Source organism: Chinchilla lanigera, unplaced genomic scaffold (genome assembly GCF_000276665.1).
Source record: "Chinchilla lanigera isolate Chin_1 unplaced genomic scaffold, ChiLan1.0 scaffold00101, whole genome shotgun sequence".
In the NCBI taxonomy this organism is placed as follows: Eukaryota; Metazoa; Chordata; class Mammalia; order Rodentia; family Chinchillidae; genus Chinchilla; species Chinchilla lanigera.
The window spans coordinates 530374-552638 of NW_004955502.1; the positions used below are offsets into that span (position 1 = coordinate 530374).

General features: G+C 39.0%; 1 protein-coding gene across 2 annotated transcripts in view; it reads left to right on the top strand.

Annotated features, from left to right (window-relative positions):
• Lgsn (lengsin, lens protein with glutamine synthetase domain) overlaps positions 1-21469 on the top strand; it is a 29351-nt gene extending 7882 nt beyond the window's left edge. For both annotated transcript variants that reach the window (XM_013505813.1, XM_005406877.2), the window contains exons 2-4: positions 5938-6070; positions 13458-13624; positions 20041-21469. In XM_013505813.1, the coding sequence (XP_013361267.1) occupies positions 5938-6070; positions 13458-13624; positions 20041-21243 (1503 nt within the window). In that variant the 3' untranslated portion in view covers positions 21244-21469. The remainder of the gene's footprint in view (positions 1-5937; positions 6071-13457; positions 13625-20040) is intronic.
• Positions 21470-22265: the final 796 nt, after the last annotated feature.

The window sequence follows — 22265 nt, forward strand, 5'->3', positions numbered from 1 at the left end:
AATTTTAAAGACAGAAAGAAAAACATTAAAACCAGTACAGAATTTCAAAACAGGTTGATAGGAAATTAACAATGGTTATTATATAGCATATTGTTATTTTCAAAGTCGCTGCTTAGGTTACTAGATACAGGCATGCAAAATTAATCAGATGATATAAGCACTAACTGTTCCTTTCAGTGAACTAATAGAAATTAGTAAAATTATCTTAGCTATCTTTTATATATGTTCATGTATCTTTTTTTCCTTCCTTCTTTTCTCATTTCCCTCATCCCAGTTCTTTCCTTTTGAGAAGTTTCTTTCCCTTTCACAGTATCTATGTACCTTTTGGATCTTATTTATTCTTTCAGTTTCTTACACTAGGGAGGCAACACAATGTTTACACATGTGACTCAGATTTATTTCACTTGCGAGTATGTTCTCCAGTTACATCCGTTTACCTATAAATGCCTCAAGTTTACCTTTCTTTATAGCTGAGTAGTACTCCATTGTATAACAATACCATGTCTTTTATCCATTCCTCAGTTAATGGACATTTAGTTATTCTCCTTCTGGATATTTTCCCAGAAGAAATGAAAACATCATACTACAGTGATATATGTGCACCCATGTTTATAGCAACACAATTTGTAATAGATAAATCTTGAAAATGCTATCTTGTATTTTATTTTTATGTCTTTGATTGTGTCTTATCCACAGTAGGTTACACTTTCCCTCTTTGGATTGATGAAGTCAGGTGACATGAGTGAAGATGATTCTAACTCATACAAAGGAAAGAATTATTTAAAATATATAGTTGAGAAAGAATATATAATTGATGAAGTCAAACAAGTTGTATGACCTTTGTGGACAACTTTATATAATATAGATGAAATTCTGTTTATGCAAACTGCCCTGCAGAGATAATGGGAGAAGCACTCTAAATAAATGACCTAGGTTTTAATTTCCATTCTTTCTAGCCAGTCATAATGACCTTGAACAAATTATTTAAAACCTATGGGTTTATTTCTACTTTAGCAAAATATCTCTAATAGCTATTCTTCCAGTTTGGCTATGAGTATTAAGTAAGATATGAAATATTTCTTGGTTATGAAAATAATTTTAAAATGTGAATGTACCTGCTAAGTGTGAGTCCACTTTTTTATGTATGGATGAGGCTATCAAGGGGCCGAAAGAACTCGCTACTTCATGGAAAAGACAAAGTTAGAACTCAAACCATATGAATTTGTTTAGTAGAATTTTTGCTGAAATGTTATTCCTGCTGTACCTAAATATGACTGAAAGATTAAAGAGATAAAAGATTTTTCTGTAGAAGGAATAAATTAGCAATCCAATAAATCTGTTTTAGCTATTATACCAATGACTATACTGTGATCACTCCAGTATATAAAATAAAATCAAAGACAGAAGGAAATTAATTTTTCACTTAGGAAAAAAGCCTCCCTTCAAAAACTATTTATCTTGAATAAGAGGCATATATTTCAAACTATGGTTTTGGGCTAATATTGGTAAAATTCTGCAGTTGGTATCCAGGTAAATTGTCTTAAGAAACATTCCCTTTTGGCCTCATTTATATGAAGCTGATGAATGTTATAAAAATGCACTTTATCTGAGCTTGAACCTCTGGATTTTGGAGGCAGAATGAGGTTTAGAAAATCAGACCTTTATGGAAACTGTGTCTTCTACATACATTGTGGTCTTGGGTAAGTTACTTTGAGGCTAGATTTTCTCATGTGCAAAGTTAAGATTCTTTTTCCCACGGAGTATGCCAGAAAATACACCTGTCCATGTTTTAGCACATTGTCATTCAGTCGTTTATACAACTGATGGCTGAGTTTGAAGCTGGATCCTAAGGTTCATCTCTTCTGAGTCCTCCAATCTACAGATAAGGGGAATCTCAAGTGCTGAACTAGTAAGAATGTTAGTATGCTCTGGTTCCTTTGACTCTTACATACTTTTACAAATAAGATTTGTTTAAAAGATCACACATATGTAAAACATTTAACACAAATAAAATTATATAATGCACATTTCTGGTAATACAATTTTAGAAATGTGAATATGTTTAATAAGACTTTATAGTGCTACCAAATTCTACCAAAAGTATACAGGGAAAATCTATGAAAACATTTGAATATAATCTTAAACTAGTAGGAGAAAATATATTACTATAACACACAGTGAGTACCATAAAATCCAAATATGAGATTATCTGGAGTAAATGGGGCCACAATTTACTAAGAAGCGAAGGCACAAATTACAAAGCAGGATTTATTCCATGAAACTTTTCCTTTTAAATATAAGAATGAGAATAACAATGCATCACAATTACACATAAATGGAGAAAACATGAAAATTCTTTTTTTTTCTTTTAGCTTCAAAAACTGAGTTGATTTTATGAAAAAACTGGTACAGATCTTCCCTGGAAAACAGCTGGGACATATGTGTGTATAATCTGCCCCTACATGTGGCACTGCTTAAAACCTGCTCTTTGAAGAGATGATAGCTCAAAACATTTAGAATATAGCTTTTGACCCTCATCCTGTCACTATCCCCTCCCTCAAGGCACAATGAGAAGATTGCAAAAAACTTTAAAACCACCACTGTTAATTGATGATTGTTATCTCCTCCACTTGAATTGTTCCCTTTACAAGGATGTAGTGATCTTCTTTGTCTCTCTTAACCAGCCTTAGCTTAAAATTCACTTTTCCTGCAAATAAAATAGCTACTCCTGAGTTTTTCTGGGTTCCTGTCCCATGGAGTATTGTTTTCCATCACTTGACTTTCAGTCTATGAATTTTTTTGACTTAAAAATGTTTCTTATGTGTAGCATATTGTTGGATCTTACTTTTTGATCCATTCTGACAGTCTGTGTCTTTTGATTGGTGAATTGAGGCCATTAGCGTTGATGGTTATAACATACGTAATGACTTATCTTGTCATGTTATTTTCCTGTTATTGGCTTTCTTTTTTTTCTCTCCCTCTGCTTAATTGTTTGCCTTGCCTGGTATAGCCCTTCTGGAGGTGTTCATGAAATTGTAGTCCTTGTTATTTCTTTCTAGAATGTCCCTCAAAACATTTTGGAGTGCTGGTTTGGTGGTCATAAATTTCCTCAGATGTTCTTTGTCATGGAAGTATCTCATTTCTCCATCAATTTTGAAAGATAGTGTTGCAGGGTACATCAGTCTGGGTTGAAGGTTACTTTCCTTTAGAACTTGAAATACTTCACTCCAAGCTCTCCTTGACTTCAGGGTTTGTGCTGAGAAGTTAGATGTGATTTTTACGGGCTTTCCTTTATAAGTGAGCTAACCCTTAAGTTTCCACCTTTAACCATATGAAGTATATTTATGGTTATTATATAACAAAATCTAACACAAACCAGAAAATTATATGCAATATACAGTTCCTTAATATGTCAATTTTGTCCTCAGGGTTTAAGATTTAAAATTGGTTAGGGAGAAAATAGAGAAGTGGAAGAAAAGGAAGAGTTTAGAAGTAGGGCTGGAGGACAAAGAGGGATTATGCTAACTTTGGGAAACTGGTGCAGAACACTGGAGGGAAAGAGAAGAAAGAGATAGAAAGAAGAACAGAACAGAATCACAATCACAAAGATGCTAGAAGGCATGTTCACATTTGTGTAAAAACAGGATCAAAGAATGAAGGAAAAGCACCAAAACCAAAACCAAAACCATCACCACCACCACAGCAAAAAGGAAAGCAAACAAGACAGAGGGAAGAAAAAGCCCACTTCCAGATATGTCTCTGCTGTCACTTGAGGACAATATGTGGAGACAGAGTCCAATCCGTGTTGATCTATCCTAGCAAGCCAGCAGTAGCTTTTTCGCAGGGTTGTGGATAATCACAGCAAGCCTGTGCCTCTGGCTGAGCCCAGACTTATTCAGCCTTCAGCCATCAGAGCACCTACCATGGGCCTAAACCCAGCTGGGAGGCACTAAATTGACCCTACAGCTGCTCTGACTTCTGAGCTCAACTGACCCCTCTCCAGGATGGCTCCTGACCAATCACTCCCTTGCGCCATATGACTGAACCTTCAGCACTCACCACCAGCTAGTTCAGTCCTTCATATCCTCTGCTCCCTTTCACCACTGTATCTCTCCATGGAGGCCTCTGGGGTCTCCAGCAGTCACTGTCTGTCTGTAGGTTTGAATCACTCCTCTCGCACAGTAAGTCTCATCTCAGGGACAGTGTGCCACTAGCTACCTCCTTCTTCTTTGTTGAAGTTTCTCTCTTCACTCTCTCTGTGGGCTTCAATTCATGCTTCAGATTCTTCCTGGGTGCAGGGGACCCTGTTCCTTCCTTCTTGTCTTCTTTACAAGGTTATATTCCAGCATCTGGACGGCAACTCTCAGAGAGACTCTTTCTGCTGCTTGCTGCTCTGCCATCTTGGTGCTCAATCCACCACAGTTTGTTTGTTTATTTATTTGGTACTGGAATTGAACTCAGGATGTGATGCTTGTCAGGCTGGTGCTGTGCTGGTGAGCTATATCCCTGCCCTCACCAGTTAATTTAGAAACAATTTTTTTCTAGTGAGAGTTTGTTTTGTGTACTAGGACTACAGGTGACTCTTCCCACTGTCAATATTGAGACATCTGAGCTACCACTGCTAGCTTCTACCTCACTGCCTGGTTTCCTGCTGCAGTAGCTTGTCAACGACTTTAACTAAAAGGCTAAAGTGAGGATATTTTGCTTTAAATGTATTTCTTTGAATTTTCCCAAACTAGAAATTAGTTTGAGTATTACATTTTTTGTTTTCTTTCTTTCTTTTCTTCTTTCTTTCTTTCTTTCTTTCTTTCTTTCTTTCTTTCTTTCTTTCTTTCTTTTTTTTTTTGAGACAGGGTTTCTCTATGCATGTCAAGTTAGCTTTGAACTCCCTGTGTAGCTCAGACTGGCCTTGAATTTGCAGTGAGCCTCCTGAGTCCTGGGATTACCATCACACCCGGCCAGAGTATGACATTTCTTTTATCCATTTAAAACCAGTCACAAAATAACAATTTATGAATGAAAGTACTTTTTTGAAGAAAAGTAAGCATTGATGCAAGAAGGATGAGAGGGGATGACTGGAAAGAGAAAAGAGAATACAATCTTTTGGATGCTTATACTTTTGGTCACAAAGATTAGAGATCCTAAAATACATCATATGCTTTTCTGATGAAGTTGGTTTTATGAGACTATTTAGGATCAAATAATATAATATATTCCAAAGTAAAAAATGGACAAATACTAAGTAGTTAGACTAGATCTTAATTTACTTAATGATATTTTCTATGTCACTCATAAAAGAAGGTAGAGAAAAATCCGGCCTGTAATATTCAAACAAATGGAGTGATGACAAAATTTATCTACTTGTGAAAGGGAAAGAAACTGCTCAAAAGGAAAGAACTGGGATGAGGGAAAGGAGAAAAGAAAAAAAGAAAAGAAAAAAATACACACACACACACACACACACACACACACACACACACACACACACCATAGCTAAGATAATTATACTGCTGGTTTCTATTGGCTTATTGAAAGGAACAGTTAATGCCTAAATGTTTTTGACCAATTTTGCATGTTTATATCTGGTAATCTGAACAACTGGTAATCTGAACAACATTTGAAGACAATAATATGCAATATAACAACCATTCTTAAATTCTTAATATTTTGATGTCCTGTTCTGGTACTCTGAACAACATTTGAAGACAACAATATGCAATATAATAACCATTGTTGAATTCCTATTATCTTGTTTTGTGAAGTTCTGTATTGTTTCTAATGTTTTATTATTAGTTTTTATTCTCTTTAAAATGAAATTTAAAAAATGTCTCCTGTGCACATTTGAAAATCTAGCTACCCAATGTCATATTCTTTTGCATCCTAATTTAATTGTTTGTGTGGAATGGTATTTGAATTTTTGCTTACTTACTTTTATAGGACACGACAAAAGATGATGGCAATGAGGCTGAAGCCAGCAGGATGAGTAAATTAAGAAGGACACGAAAGAAAGTCATCAAATCACATCTTTGTTCCACTCAAGTGAGAGAAATGAACACATCGAATTCCAATGGTATCTAACTACTTTGATCTCTCAAAGATGGTGTGGTCAGTGATGATCTCTAGTTGGTATTTTTTCCCCATAAATACTTTCTTTCCTTTGGGAGAAGTAGAACAATAGAATGAAATTTACTGCCACATAAGTGACATAAAAGATGACATGTATATAATATTTCTATGTAAATATTCAAATAAGGAAGCAAAATATTAAGAATTTAAGAATGGTGAGAACTAGGATGATTATAATGGAAAAAAAGAGAGTGAAGCAGAAGAACAAAAGCAAATATGAAGAGAATCACATTTTTTAGTGAGAAGGAATGAAGAGATCTTTTTTTTTTGTTTTGTTTTTTTGGTTTTCCTCCGGTACCGGGAACCGAACTCACAACCTTGCGCTTGCCAGGCAGGCGCTTTGCCACTGAGCTAAATCCCCAGCCCCGAATGAAGAGATCTTTACTGAGGATTTGGAAGGCAGAGCACAAGAGAAAGAAATACAATGAATTTTCTTAGCATGTGCTGGAATTCTGGCTGGGCTACAGCAGGTTTGAATCAGTTCTGAATTTGAGCATTAACTTGGATGACAGCAAACTTAATGCTAGGAGTGGCAGTGTCCCAAGGCATAGGCAGGAGGACTGCAGCACATGGTGACAATAAAGAGCAGGTGCACCTTTCCTACGGCTTAGGACTTCCGGCTATGGTGGATCACTCTCACTATCCTTCTTTTGGCCTGTCACTACCTAGGGCTCACCACTTTCCCAAGTATTCCTCTTTATCTTTTTTCTCCTTTTCTCCTTCATTTGTGTTTTTTTTTTGGGGTGCCAGGCCCTGTTCAGGACCTGGTACATGCTAGGTAAGTGTTCTATCACTAAGTCTAGCTTCTTGTTTCCTCTCCATTTTATATAAAACACAACTGGCAACAATGGCTAAGTGTTTTAATACATTCCCTACAGCTACAGAGAGGACCAGACACCAAATGGTGTGTCACAAACTGGGAGACATGAGCAAAACTGCTGAATCTCATCTGTCACACAGTGACAAGGACTGCCAGGATCAAACTACAGTAGTAAAATCATCATCTCCAAAAATAGCAACCAGTGCTCTGGCTGGTGAATTTAACCCAAACTCTGATAAGGACTAACTGTTAAAGTTTCTGGAACAAATGTGGGTGCATGGTTCTAGCTGCTAATTCCAAATTTGTGTTGGAAGTACAGATAATGTAATCTTGACTAAGGAATGCTAGCTTGCCATTTGTAATGCAAAATAATTTCTAAATCTATCATTTTAAAAGCATATTTCAGTTTTCTTTATCCTGTATGCTGCTTATCTGAAAAACATAGGCATTGCCACAGAAGAGCTCTCACATCCCTTCTCCCTCTCTCCCTCTCTCTTTCCCTTCCTTCCTTCATTTGTACTTGGGATTGAACCCAGGGCTTTCTATGAAGCCACATCCCCAGGCTGCCTGCTTTCCTCCCTCCCTTCCTTCTTTCCTTTCCTTTCTCCCCCCCTTCCTTCTTTCCTTCCTTCCTTCCCTCGCTCCCTCCCTCCTATGTCTCTCTCATTTTATATTTTGAGAAAGGGTCTCTCTAAGTCACTAAGGTACCCAAGCTGGACTGGAATTTGTGATCCTCCAGTGTACTGGGATCACAGGCAAGCATACCATGCCCAACTTCAAGTCTTTTCTAAAAGTGAAATTCTAAGTCTGAGTTACTGATAGTGATATAACTATTTTGGCATATGAAGTGTATTGGTTAAAACTCTCTTGGATACTAGAAAAAACATACACATAGAAATATAACAATCAACAATTAAAATGTGCACATGAAAGTTTGATAAGATTTTTTTCTTTGTGCTAAGTACTTTTAGTTTTTCCAAAAACGATGTAATTTTTCAAAGTTAAGCCCCTGTATATACCCCTCCTACATTATTGTTGCTGTTTTTCATGCATTGTACCTGCTCATTGTTCTACCTGACATTCCACACTGTTGGCTAAGGTGATATGGTGAAGCATGGGGTCATGCTGGTACATGTGGGGTAGTCTCCCTGTACCCCTGTGGTTGAAGGACTGCATGTCTGTGGGAAGGAGTATGGCTTCCTAGGAATACAAAATCCAAATATACCACAGTGTACACTCAATAATGTACTTCTCATTAAAAAATTAGTATTTCTGAAAGCCTGTCTTAGTTATTTTTCTTGTTGCTGAGACAAAATACTCTGCACCTAAAGTTAAAGGAGCAAAGGTTTATTTATCTCACAGTTTGTAGTGGTCTCAGTCCATAATTGGCTGGCTTCAAGGCAAGGTGGCATTGTAGACAGGCATAGTAGATGAGAAGTAGTTAATGGCAGAGAGGAGGTAGCAAAACATGCATGAGGTGACCACAACTCTTTCTATCTCTTATATCTTAACCAGGTTATTTAGGCCAGATGGCACTCACACCCTTAATCCCAGTGTCCTTGAGCCTATCATTGCACTATTAATTCTAGTGTCACACATTCTAGATCTAGCCATCTCTGAAAAAGCCCTCCCCTATGACTGCATCAAGATTTGGGGGGACATCTAGACCCAAGCTATAACATTCTGCCTCTGGAGCCCCCAAAGACTCATGCACAAACTTTTATGCAAAAGGCATTTAGTCCATCTCCAAGAGTTGCCAAAGTCCTAGGAGTTTCAACGTTGCAGAAAAGTCCAAATCCCAAGTCTCTGAGATTTAAGGGAAACTCTTAGGTGTGAGCCCCTGTACAAATTAAACTAAAGTTAAGCACTTCTAACATTCAATGACACAAAAAAGACGTTTCTATTCCAAAAGTTACAAACAAGGGGATAGCAAGTAATGGGAACAAAGCAAGACCAAAATCCAGCAGGGCAAACATCAAGACCTGTAGTCTCATGTACAGCAAGATGTGAAGTCCAAAGGGCTTGGGTGGTTCTTCCCCTAGGGCACTGCCAGTGGTTGTATGTCTCATGGTTTGTCTCTTCAGCCAACTCTGCTGCTTCTTACATTTTTTCCTCAGATGATCCTCATTTCTGGCTTCTCAAAACTTCAGGGGTCTCCACTGTACCTTTGGCATCATACTCACAGCTTCACACATCATCCTCTCAGGAGCACACTGCCTGACCTCCAAGGCCTTCTTCTGAGATCTGAGTGGAAGCCTTCCTGACCTAATAACTCTTGCATTTTGTAGGCACCTAAAACCAGCACCACATGGATGATGCCAAGGTCTGCCGCCAGCTGGAGCAGCCAGGCTTCCTTCTCTCTTGACTGTAGGGGTCAAGCTCCTAGATCACTGAATACTCTGAACCTAGTTCTGAGGAAAAAATTCTCTATGCCACTACCATTCTGGAACATGATGTTCTGGGGTTCTTTTTTCAAAGCAAAGTCAGCTTTGCAACTCTGAGGATATGGAAATCGGAGTCCTGTTGATTCTTGTGATGCCCTCAGGCCAGCTCTTCTGTTATCTTCTTCTGAAATACTTGGTTTTTCCTTGCTAGTCTTTTTAGCAACCAATTTCTACTCTGTTCCATCTTTGCAGGCTGCAACTTTGGCCAAAACATTGGAAGCTCCTTTCCACCCAAACTCAAAACATTTAAGTCATTCCACTGGGCTCTTTGCCCTTGATCCTCAATATAAATCTAGCTAAAAGACCCTCACAGTAGCTATGCTACCACATCAACATTGGACTGCCTTGAAATTTCTTCTGCCACATTTACTAGTTCACCACCTTTAGTCTCAGGCAGAGTCTCTGGACATAAACAAAGTGCAGATAAACTTTCTGCCAAGGCATAACATACATCATTTGGAATCCAACAATCAATGCAGACCTTATCAGCAGAAACCTCCTGGTCCTTCTCTTTGCTGGAATAATTTCTGTCTTCATTCCAGTCTTTTGATCTCTGTCCAAAATCTCCCATCATGTACCACCTAACATGTCCCAGCTCTACTTTTTCAGATGGCATCTTGGAGCCTTTCCAAACTCTTCCCACAAGTCAGTCCCAAAGGCTCTTGAGCAACATGGTCAGGTACAGTCACAGCAACAACTCCACTTCTCTGGTACCAAATTCTGTCTTAGTTGCTTTTCTTGTTGTTACTTTCTCAGAGTTAAAGGAGGAAAAGCTCACAGTTTGTGGAAATTTCAGCCTATAATCAGCTGACTCTAAGGCAGGGTGGCATCACAGAGAGGTATAGCAGAGGAGAAATAGTTGATGGTGAGCAGAAGGTAGCAAAGCAGCAAGGGATGACCATAGCTCTTTCTACCCCTTATATCTTATCCAGGCTACTTAGGGCAGGTAGCACGCACACCTTTAATCCTAGTGCCCTTGAGCCTAGCATTTCACCATGAATCAATTCCAGTGTCACACATGCTAGATCCAGCCACCTCTGAAAAATCCCAACCTATGACCATATGATGCTTTGGGAGACATCTAGACACAAGCCATAACACCAGTTGTCAATCAGTCTTCCTTTTATAAGTGACCATGGCTTGTTCTCTTCTCTGTAACTAAGATATGTCTTCATTGTCACTAAACACAGATAACATTTTTCCAGGACCTTCTAATTGCTATAGAGCTTCAAGAGTTTTTTTCAATGTTTTCTTAATTTTTCCCTCTAAACATTCAAAGCAGTAAAAACTTCTATGAAAGCACAGTGATTTAATTTACTAGTCTTCTAAGGAGACAGGATAGGAGAACACCTCTCAGGAATCACACTGTAAGGAAAACAAATGGGGCCCAGAGATTATCTGCTGCTGTTCATCACAAGTGGCTGGAAGAGGCTAACGCGAAGGTTTAATTGTGGGTAACAAATATGATTTATTGAAGGAAAGAGATTAAAACAATGATATAGCAAGATCAGTTGATCCCTTGAAAATGAAATTAGATTGGATAGAGTTTTGATAATAGGTGAAAGAACTGAAATTTTAAGTGAAAAATTTGACACTAAGTATACATTCTAAAATACACGGTGCGGATTTTTACTTCTTAATTAGACAAGGTTAAACTACAAAGGCGAGATTAACTCATGCACTTTTCCACCCATATAACTACTAAGGCAGTACTGAGTGCCTATCATTGGCCTGCACAGCTACAGGAACTGAGAAAAGAGCGACTGGTAAAACTAAGACCTCACTCTCTTGGGACTAAGGAGCAAATGTGGGGTAACAGGCAGGACAGGGGATTGTACAACATGACCCACAGAAGGGCATACATGGAAACAGAGAACACTGAAGAAAATGCAAATGGATGATACCCTCTCACGGCTGCATGTATCTCCCCAACTCTCTCATGTTAGAGTCTTATCTGACAGCCTCAGAATGGGCCTGAATTTGGAGCCAGCATCCTGGAAGAGGTGGTTAAGTTTAAATGAGATCAGTAGGATGGGCCCTAACCCAGTGTCACTGGTGTCCTCCGAAGAGGAAATCGGGACAGATACACACAGAGGGACGGTCATGTGAATATATTGGAAGATGACCCAGCCCAGGAGGGAGGCCTTGGAAGCTACAACCCTGCTGACATCTTTCATCTTCAACTTCTGACATCCAAAACAACGAGAAAAGAAATTTCTGTTTCAGCTTCCTAGATGAGGGTATTAGTTATGGTAACCCCAGCAAAGTGATAATTACATTCACGGTTCAGTCACCTTCTGGGTATTAAAGTGAATCAGGAATTGGACTGGAGTGCACTGCCATGAAGTCTCACAGATTTAAATATTCTGTCTTATGAAATTATTCCAACTTTGCATTTGATGGCATATTTTTTGCCTATAGTTTTCCTACTCATTAATTTAATGTTTTATGAGGGCAGAGATTTTTCTGGCAACTTCTTAGATATGTATCCAGTATGAACAGTAGGTGGTGATGAAAAAAAATCTATCTTGAATTGGTGAATACTTTTATTTTAAAATAATACATATATCTTGCAGAAAATTTAGAAGATACAGATAAGGGAAATTACTAGTAAGATTACCTGTCATGAGACTTCCAGTGAACCAATAAAATTATCATTTTTCTTTTATAGGAGAGACCTTCTTTACAGTTTATACATAATTGCTTATTATGTTTAGAATAGTGATCATTTGCAAATTTGCATATTATAAAAGGCTCATAAATTGTATTTTGTTTAAAGAACATTATTTAACTTGGGCCAAATACCCAATATTTCAGCATAGCTGGGGAACACCAAAACTGCTAATTTTGTATGAAACATTGCAATTGATATGGAGTAATTGTTTATGTTAAATGGGAGGGAGTTATAAAGCCTCAGGAATCTCAGAGTAGCTAAACATGTCAGTGACAGGACATTATATCTAATATATTTGCATAGGTAGAACCAGTAATTTGTTTTCCTCATGCTTCATATATTTAAAATTTGCTAAATCTATATTCTTAAGCTGTCAATCTTTATGCTTATTTTTAAAGCCTAATTATATCTTGAAAAAGGGTACTCAAGAATCACGTTAAATGATAGCTGTTCAGTGTCAGATGTGACAGACTGAGGTGCTCAGTTATAGGTCTGATGTGAGGAGCATTTTCCAGGGTTAGAGTGATTGGTGCATGGGGAGCAGCCCTTGTGTGGTGTTTGCTGTCTGCCAGCAGCTGCTGAGTTACTTGTTTGATCCGTGTAACAAGCCTGTGCGGTAGCTACTGTTCTATCAGTGGAAAGCAGAGGCAAAGAGAGGGTGAGGAAGTTGCCAGGCAAAGACTGTATTTGAAAGGGTACCATACTACTGCTCTGTGCTACTGTACTACTACTCTCTGGGGCTCCAGTGATTAATCAATGTGAACTCTGGGCCTGGGCCTTCTATGTGCCTACGGATGTGATTATTTGTTTTGTGGTAATCAACCTGCCAGCAAGAGTCGTGAAGCCCAGATCCTAATTTCCATCTCAACAGTGAACTGTAATGACTTGAGATACCTCTTTGTGCCTCTCTGGGACTCAAGCTAATGAACTGGTTAGGTTAGGTGATTTATCTCTGGTTTTAGAATTTGTAGACTATTTTAAAAGTCTTGAAAAGGACATTTTATTGCATTTCTTATTTTAAAAGTATGCAGTACAAATTTTTCATCTACACCCTCATTCTTAAAAAGAACACCAAATGTAACACAAACATGTTCTAATTTCCATAAGCAAAGGAATGTTCAGGAAGTACCTATGCACCATGTTGCTGTATGCTTATGCAAACTATGTTAATTTAACCTAGTCCAACTGATAAACAATTTCCTAGGCTGTCTTGATACAATGTTCTTGGGAAGATGGTCGAGGCAGGGTGGGAAAGGTAGGATGTCCAAGTGGAAGCATGATTCTCATGACAGACACGGGATGAATTCTGCCATAATGACCAGTTCACTAGACTCAATTCTCCTTTTGCCTCTTGGTAATCATTGTTGTGACCTAGAACATCCTTTATTTTTAGATCGTGCTAGGAACAGCACTCAAATTTTGACTCCACCTCAACTTTCTTCAAAAATGAAACATATTAAGCAAGAGATGGCCAAAAATCACCTCCAGTTTGTGCGTTTTGAAGCAACAGACCTACATGGCGTGTCTAGATCCAAGACCATCCCTGCATACTTCTTCCAAGTGAGTTTTGCCTACAGTTATAACTGAATGTAATTTCATGACCATTAGCAAGCAAATGGTCCTTATTATGCGCCCTTATTTTCTTGTAATCTACACAGCAATTCAAGCTGAAAAACAATAATTTATCTTGTGTTTCCCCTCATCCCTCTCCAAACACATTATTGCTCCCCAAGGAGCTTAACATATACTCTCAGCTCTCCGACAACAATTCCTGTACCCAATAGAAATAGAAAACCAATTAAGACTGGTAATTTTAGCCCTTCTGCCTTGAATAATTTCCCTTCACAGAATTATCTTCTCTTCTTATTGCAATTATGAAGATTACATTTTATTTGACATGAGAAAATTGCAACAGAAGACCCAAGAGCAAATATGAAAGGGAAAAATGATTAACTAGAAAGAATTTGCTAGATAAAAAAATATATACCTGTCAGCTCTAATTCTGATAAGAAAATGTCCGATTGCTGTTGGATGACTTAATGAATATGAAGTTCTTGAAAATAATGTTATAATGAAACACTGCATTTTGCTATATGTTTTAAGACTTGCTAAGATTTTAGTGGGGTCAGTTTTATGTATTATTTTAATAACTGATTTGGGGCTAGGGATATACCTCACTGGCACAAGTGACTGCCTGGCAAGTGCAAGGTCCTGAGTTTGATTCCTAGTACTCCCTCAAAAACAAAACAAAACAGAAAAGATGTATTGTGATATTTAAACATCAAATGTTTAGGAAGGGATATCAGTCAGCACTATCTAACGAAGTATAAAAATTAAGCATTCTTTCAGCTTAACTACTTTTAGAATGTCATACTTTTATCACTTTAATATCAGACTGTAATGTTTCTTAGTTGCTTCTATTGGGGGAAGCAGAGTATCTCCAAACAAACTTTTCGAATGGTTCTAACACATTTGTATTTGTTTGTAAGATATTTGTATTTGACTATAGATACTTTTTCTTCTTCACTCAGTTAAGAATACATGACCATTACTTCTGATAACAAAGGTGAACTTTACTGTGTGTGGATGGGTCCAGAAGACAATTCACATGAACCTCTCCTGCCCAGTAAGGAAACATACAGCTCCTGAAATTCACACACTTGCCAGGGATGCAGTGTAAAACTGTCCTTCAATCTTTTTTCAAATCCTAATAATTTACTTCATTCATGACAGTACTTTTATTCCCCTGTGGAACATCTTTACAAAATAAAACTTAATATACTGTCTACATATGCTGAAGATTGATATAATATTTTTGGAGACATGGTCTTGCTAGTGTAATTGAGGCTGGCCTTGAGCTCATGGGGATCCTCCTGCCTCTGCCTCCGGAGTGTTGGAATTACAGCCCTGTACCACCATAATGTGCTCTTCTGTTGTGGCTGTTTTTCTTTTTTGTTTTTCTTCCGGTACCAGGAATTGACCTCACGATCTTGTGCTTGCCAGGAAGGCACTGTGCTGCTGAGCTAAATCCTCAGCCCCTGTTTGTTTTGTTTTTGAAGATTGATATAATTAACATAAAAAGAAAATTTCTGCATTTTCAAATTGTTATCCCAAATATTTTCCATTAACTAGTTAATAGCCAACATATCAGAACTCCATTCCCCTTTCTGCAGTTCAGCTAGGAAAAAGTTTACCATGGCATTTTGATAGACTCCTCACACACCCCTCAGATGGTATGCTTATTCTTGTCTCTGTTTTTAATAGCTCACTTTCTCATTTCATGACCTACTTATTTTTTCTCATTTAATGTTCAGAGTATCTGTATATATATTTAACAAAACAGTTTAAATTCATTTGGGAATGTTTGAAGGTATAAATCATAATGACTACATGCACCCTGAATATGTGTAATTTAAGCTTAAATAACTTTTGGGTGAAGATTTATTGTGAATAGATGTTAGAGGCAGGCTTGTCTGTGCAAGCTCAATGTGTGCGTTTGTCTACACAGACAACTGGAGAGGAGAGACTCGCTGGACAAAGTGTGGAGCCCATTGTTTGAGTCTGCCTAGGGCTTAGCAAATAGTAATTTAGTTCTTTCTAAGAATAATTTTAAAACTTTTTTGTACAAAATAAAATGTAGATTTGGGCACTATTAAATTAGACCATGAAGCATAGAAGAGAGCATCATTCATCTTCTCTGCAACGAGGCAGAGGGGGAGGCTCGGAAACAGCAGAGAAACCTTGGGCTGCGCTGAAGCCCTGCAGAGAGTGGTGCCGGGAAGGAGGCAGGGACGTGGGTCTGACTCTCCGCTCGCGGCTCCGTGCACTCGCTCTTGTTTGACTGCACCCACTGCAGCCAGCTCACCTCTCCTGCCTCTTTGATTATTTCTTTGAGCTGTGTTATTTATTACTAAATTTAAAATAAGAAACTGGGGGAGGAGCGGTCACTGTAGATGAACCAGGGTCCGTGCCCTGAGCTGCGTCCCCAGCCCTTTTCTATTTTAGTTTGAGGCAGGTTCTTGCTAAATCACTGAGCTGCCCAGGCTGGACTCAAACTTGTGATCCTCCTGACTCAGCCACTCAGAGTGTTGGGATGACAGGCGTGCAGCACTGTGAAATAATTGATTTTTTAAAAGAATATCATTTAGTAAAAATAAAGGAGACTTTTATAATTGGAAAAAGCACAAGGAGTAACCCATGATAAAATGGTGTCTATATTTTTTAAAGAGCTTAGCAAAGGTTAAATACCTTCCAGACCTGAGCACATTTAAGTCTTTTTAAAAATTATTTCTTTTTATTAGTATATATTGAAGAACATAATGATTCCATTCTTGGTGGCAAGCTGGTGCAAGGACACAGTGCATCTGCATTCTTTCCACTTCCCCTTCTCCTTCCTTCCTTCCCTTCCCCCATCTCTTGGTCTACTTCCTGTTGGCAAAGGGTCTAGCTCCTTGTTTCCCATTGCCCATCTTTTCTTTTGGTCTCTAATTTATCTGCACTGTGGTTTTCTCATATAAAGAAACCATGTGCTGTTTGATCTATTTCACTTAACATTGTCTCAGGAGGCATTCACTCCCCTACAAATGCCTTAGAGTCACCCTTTTTATTGCAATATAGCGATCCATTCTATGTAAAGACCACATTTTCTTTATCCACATCTGTGGATGGACATATAGGCTGCTTCCAAGCTTTAGGTATTATGAGTGGCACATTGAAATCTTTCAGTCAAATTATAGTCAGTCTTTTGTTGTTTTTTGTTTTTGTTTTTGCTTGAGAAAGGGTCTGTCCATATACTTCAGGCTACTTTTGAACTCATTGTGTAGCTCAGGCTGACCCTAAATTTATGGAGTGATCCTCCTGCCTCAGCCTCTTAAGTGCTGGGATTACAGGTGTGGGCCAGCAGATCCATTTATACTGTCTTTGTTCTAACCAAAGAGTGCTTTTTATTTATATCAGATGGAGATAATGTGGGTTCTGTCTTTGATCTAATTGAAATATGACATACTATTATAGAATTCAGACCTAATTCTTGGGTTATTTCAAAAGATAACCTTTATTGTGGTCCAAATTTCAGTTGTCATAGGATTTTGAATTATACTGCAGGAATTTTTATTGAGTTTAGAGTGATCTACATTGAGGTACGAAGTTTTATTTATTTATTTATTTATTTTTTGAGATATGAAGTTTTACATCTATTGAAAAGTGTTTTACATCCAGTATTTTACATCTATTGATGAGAAGGTAATTTATTGTCAGGAACAAGAGGTATCCTTATGCGTCTATGCATTATCTACAACTAATAGAGAGTAGCTTAAATTCACCATGTCTGAAAAATAATAAAGAAAGTGACAGTATTAGAAAGTAGGGCCTAAAAATATGGATCAAACAGGCTGGAAGATAAAGTGTGACTTAGGTTGTGGCTCGCAAGTGTGCAGAGGACTTTTGAGTTGAAATGGAAATCAGTTGCTCTCTGCTCACAGTGATGGGGACACAGAGCAGATCTGAACTACAGGAACTCCTACAAACTTCAAGGATAAAATATCTGATTGCTCATTTCAGACATGCAGAATGGATATAGAGATGCTCAAAGGAAGAAAAGTATGAGGAGGGAAAGGACACGATTTCTTGCAACGAATATTTGAGTTGAAGAGTTCCATATTGAAGTGGTTGCTCAGAGATCCCACTCTGTGTGTGTGTGTGTGTGTTTATAAACTGACGTGGATGAATCCTTGAGTAATTTGAAAAATTAAGTAAGCACCAAAAAGTGCTTGTCTCACTCAAATTTATTGCTGATAAAAGCAGATTCAGCTGAGCCAGGTCGAATGGGATTTGACAATGTGTGCAGTAGCTGTGGAAGGAGGAGTCAGTGGCTCCCAGGCACACCCAGGGACCTACGCATTCTCTCCTTCCACATCAACCCTCCTGGTAGCCTGACTCTTTGAGATCTGAGAATAGTATAAGAAAACAGTTTGGCTGGCAGAATGTTAGGATGTTTCATTAACCTCACAAAGCTAGCTAACTTCATGAGAACCTCATTTTATGGTCAGAACCTCTTTTCCACCCATTAGTATAACCTTGAACATATGAAGTTTTGTTGACATTGTACACAATTTCCAGAAATTGTTTTATGTCTTTCTTCAATTTTATAACCTCATCACGTCCCTCTTGTGTGATACACAGCAAAAGTTAAATAAATGACCAAATCCATTGAACCCCAGATAGATATAGCTAGAAAGTGCCTTAGCAATGGTCAAATTGAACACTTTTATCTTATGGATATGGAAATCAAGGCTCATCCCTAGTGAGTTGCCAGAGTTCACACCAGTAATTAATAAAAGTGTGATGACTTGAGGTTTGATCTGTAGACAAACAGTTCACATTGACTTGGAGGTCAGAGTGTTTTGGAAACTGTAACTTTGGAGATATAGGTCCACATTCACAGACGAATTCTCTGGGGCTCCATGAGACAGTGAGGTAGTTAATTCTTAAGCAGATTGTAAAAGTCAGTGTTATGGTTTGTGTCTGGGTGTCCTCCCAAAGCCTCGTGCAGTAATGGGGCGGGCTTCTAGAGTTTATGATTGATGCATGGTCCAATGCTGGGATTATGGGTGTGAGTGCTACACCTGCCCTGGGGTGGGTAGTTTGCATACGGTGTAAGGGAGGGGAAGTGTCTTGCTTTTCCTGCTGCTCCTCCCTTTCTGCTTTTGCTGCTTTTGCTGTCTTCCACCGCCATGAACTGTTGCCTTCTGCCACCCCGCCTTAGAACCAGCCGAGTATGGACTGAAACCTCCACAAACTGTGAGCTAAATAAACCTTTCCTCCCTTAATTTTGGACATTGGGTATTTTGTCTCAGCAATGAGAGAAAAGTAGCCAAGACAGTGAGTAGAAAAAGGCGTGAAACTGTGCTGTCAGTCTGACCGCAGTCAGCTTTCTGACAAAGACTGAGGAATGATTCTCTGCTGCAGAATTCTGAGAGCCAGTTCATGCAGGGCTTCAACAGAGGATGCCACAAGCACAAGTGTTGTGGTATCTCTTGATACGCTATCGCGTTTCATTTGGACACGTATCCAGGAGTAAGAGAGCTGGTTACAGGGCACAGATCTATTAGCTACACTATTCACGGTGTTACGGTATGAAATCAACCTAGATTCCCATCAGTGGAAGAATGACCAAGGCAAATGTGGTATGCTTTCATGGTAAAATATTATTCAGGCACAAAAAGAAAGAGATCCCATCATTCACAGCAACATGAATGGGACTGGTGTCATTATGTTATGTGGTGTAAATCAGACAAAGGAAGACAAATGCCACATATTCCCTCTCATATTTGGATCCTCAAGAAAGTTGCTCTAAATGTAGAATAATGATTAACAGAAGACAGAATAAATGTAGCGGAGGGGGCCTAGAAGGCGTTTGGAAAATGGGCACTGGAATACAATTAAGTAAGAGTTCTAAGTTTATCATTGTTGTTCAAAACATTTGGATATTTTATGAATAACTTGAAAAGTTGTGCTTGAAGGTGCTAACATAAAGTAATGATAAGCAGAGGAAATATTACTTATCCCAATTTGATCAGTAAACATTGTAAACATGTATGGAATTACCATTACTGTACCCCATAAGTATGTACAATTCAAATAAACCAAAGTAAGGCCTTATCTGAGATTTTGGCAACTATACCATAAAATAAAAGGTACTTTACAAAGTACTTTTGATGATGATTTCAAATATTTTCATAAGGCTTTACCTTTGTCTTTTGCAATAAGCAGATTTTCTTTATCATTATTTATGCATTTATATATGTTTTATAGCTGTTTTTCATTTCTAGCAGCCTATAAAACCTTCAAGGCTTAAAACACTCATAGTTGATAAAGGTACCATTGGAGATTTTATTCTGAAACATCTCTTCTCATTAACAAAGCTCTTCCTCAGCACTTCCCTTTGCCTTAGTTAATTTCTCCTTTTCTTTCCTTAGGAAAAAGTGACCCAGGGTGTTTTCATGCCCCGAGGTTATCTTGAATTGATCCCAAATCCTAAGGACAATGAACTGAATCACATAAGAGCCACCTGTTTTAATAGTGACATCGTTCTAATGCCGGAGCTCTCGACCTTCAGAGTGTTGCCGTGGGTGGAAAGAACCGCTCGAGTGATCTGCGACACCTTCACCGTGACTGGGGAACCTCTGCTGACCTCCCCCAGGTACATGGCCAAGAGACAGCTGAACCAGCTGCAGGACGCCGGCTTCTCCCTGTTCTCTGCCTTCCTCTATGACTTCTGCATTTTTGGTGTGCCTGAAGTTATCAATTCGAAGGCTGTGTCTTTTCCTGCTTCGACATTTCTGTATAATCACGACCAGCCCTTCATGCAGGAGCTTGTGGATGGCTTGTATCATACTGGGGCCACCGTAGAGAGCTTTTCCTCTTCTACCAGGCCCGGTCAGATGGAAATCTGTTTTCTGCCTGAGTTTGGCATTAGTTCAGCTGATAATGCATTTACCCTCCGAACAGGTGTGAAAGAAGTGGCCAGGAAATATAATTACATTGCCAGCTTTTTCGTTGAGACTGGCTTCTGCAATTCAGGAATTTTGTCCCATAGTGTCTGGGATGTCAGTGGGAAGAAAAACATGTTCTGCTGCAGTTCTGGAGCTGAGCAGCTCGCAGGTCCCGGGAAGAAGTGGCTGGCAGGACTTTTGAAACACTCTGCGGCCCTCAGCTGCCTGATGGCACCCGCTGTCAGCTGCCGAAAGCGCTACTGCAAGGACAGCAAAGACCTAAAGGCCACGTCTGTGCCTACGACCTGGGGCTACAACGACAACAGCTGTGCTTTCAACATCAAAAGTCACGGTGGGAGAGGCACCCAGATAGAAAACAAGCTGGGCTCGGCCACCGCCAACCCCTACCTGGTGCTGGCTGCCACCGTCGCCGCAGGCCTGGATGGGCTGCAGAGCTGCGAGGATGCCTCTGTCGGGGCAGGTGATAGCACGGGGATTTACCAGCCACCTGCTGCCGAGATCCCTTTGAAACTGGAAGATGCGCTTGTGGCCCTGGAGGAGGACCAGTGTCTGAGACAGGCTCTGGGAGAGACTTTCATTCGATATTTTGTTGCCATGAAGAAGTACGAGCTGGAAAACGAAGAAACAGATGCAGAGAGAAATAAATTCTTGGAGTATTTTATTTAGAATAGAACTCTTAGCTCTTCCTTTTGAGATGTTATTTTGGCTTATGCAGCTAATCTATCGGCATGAAAAGATCGAACTTTCATAATTAACCACAAGCCTATCAATGCTTACCCTCTTTTTTATTGTCCTCACGGGATCTTTGTCAGATGAAGTAGGGCTGCCGAGAGGGGTCTGTAATGGATATAAATAATAAAAGTCGTGGAGAAGCTGTAATGTGCAGACGCAAGAGCGCCTGTCAGCCAGTCATTATTTCTTTGGTGTTATGTTGACATATGTAGGAATACTGTTTTGGGACGATAAATATATTTGCACATGAGAAAAGAATTAAGCTTTAGAAAGAACAATATCCACCAAAAGGAAAAACTTCAAATATAAACATAGGTTGTGACTTTCAGGGAAACAAACATGTTACTATAATCTTATGAACAGAGGCAGCAGGAAGACTGCTTCGTAAGAATCACTATGGTCTTCTCAGATACATTCAGTCTTGCAAAAATATGTCATAACCACAAGTCAACAGGAATCTACACACTTCTCTTTGAATGCTTCTCTGCTAGCTCTTGAAAGGCATAAGGACTTCTAAGCTATGACATCTTTAAGAATTGAGTCATCAGGAAATAGAATTAGGGCTGGGAATGATGAGATCAGATTTTGATTTTTAAAGCAATACCCTGTATAGAAGTCCAATACACAGAAGGATGGGGGAAGACAGAGTTGGGACGTATGGGGCGGGGTGGGCACCTCCCCCCTTGGTTTCTTTCTGTGAAGGTGGATATCCCTGTAAACTGCTCATTCTCTGTGGATGTGAGAATGGCTGCCCAGCTAACCAGGGTCTGCAGAGCAGCCTCCATTGGTGCTTACACTACTAATTCTGTTGCACATAGTGGTTGAGGTTCCTCCAGAGAATATTAAATGTTCCAGGCCTTTGTTTCACTGTGATAAAATTGCAACTACTACTAAAGTTTAACATCTTTTGGGAACAAGTAAAAAACCTCCTTACTAGCAAATGAAAACACTGATCT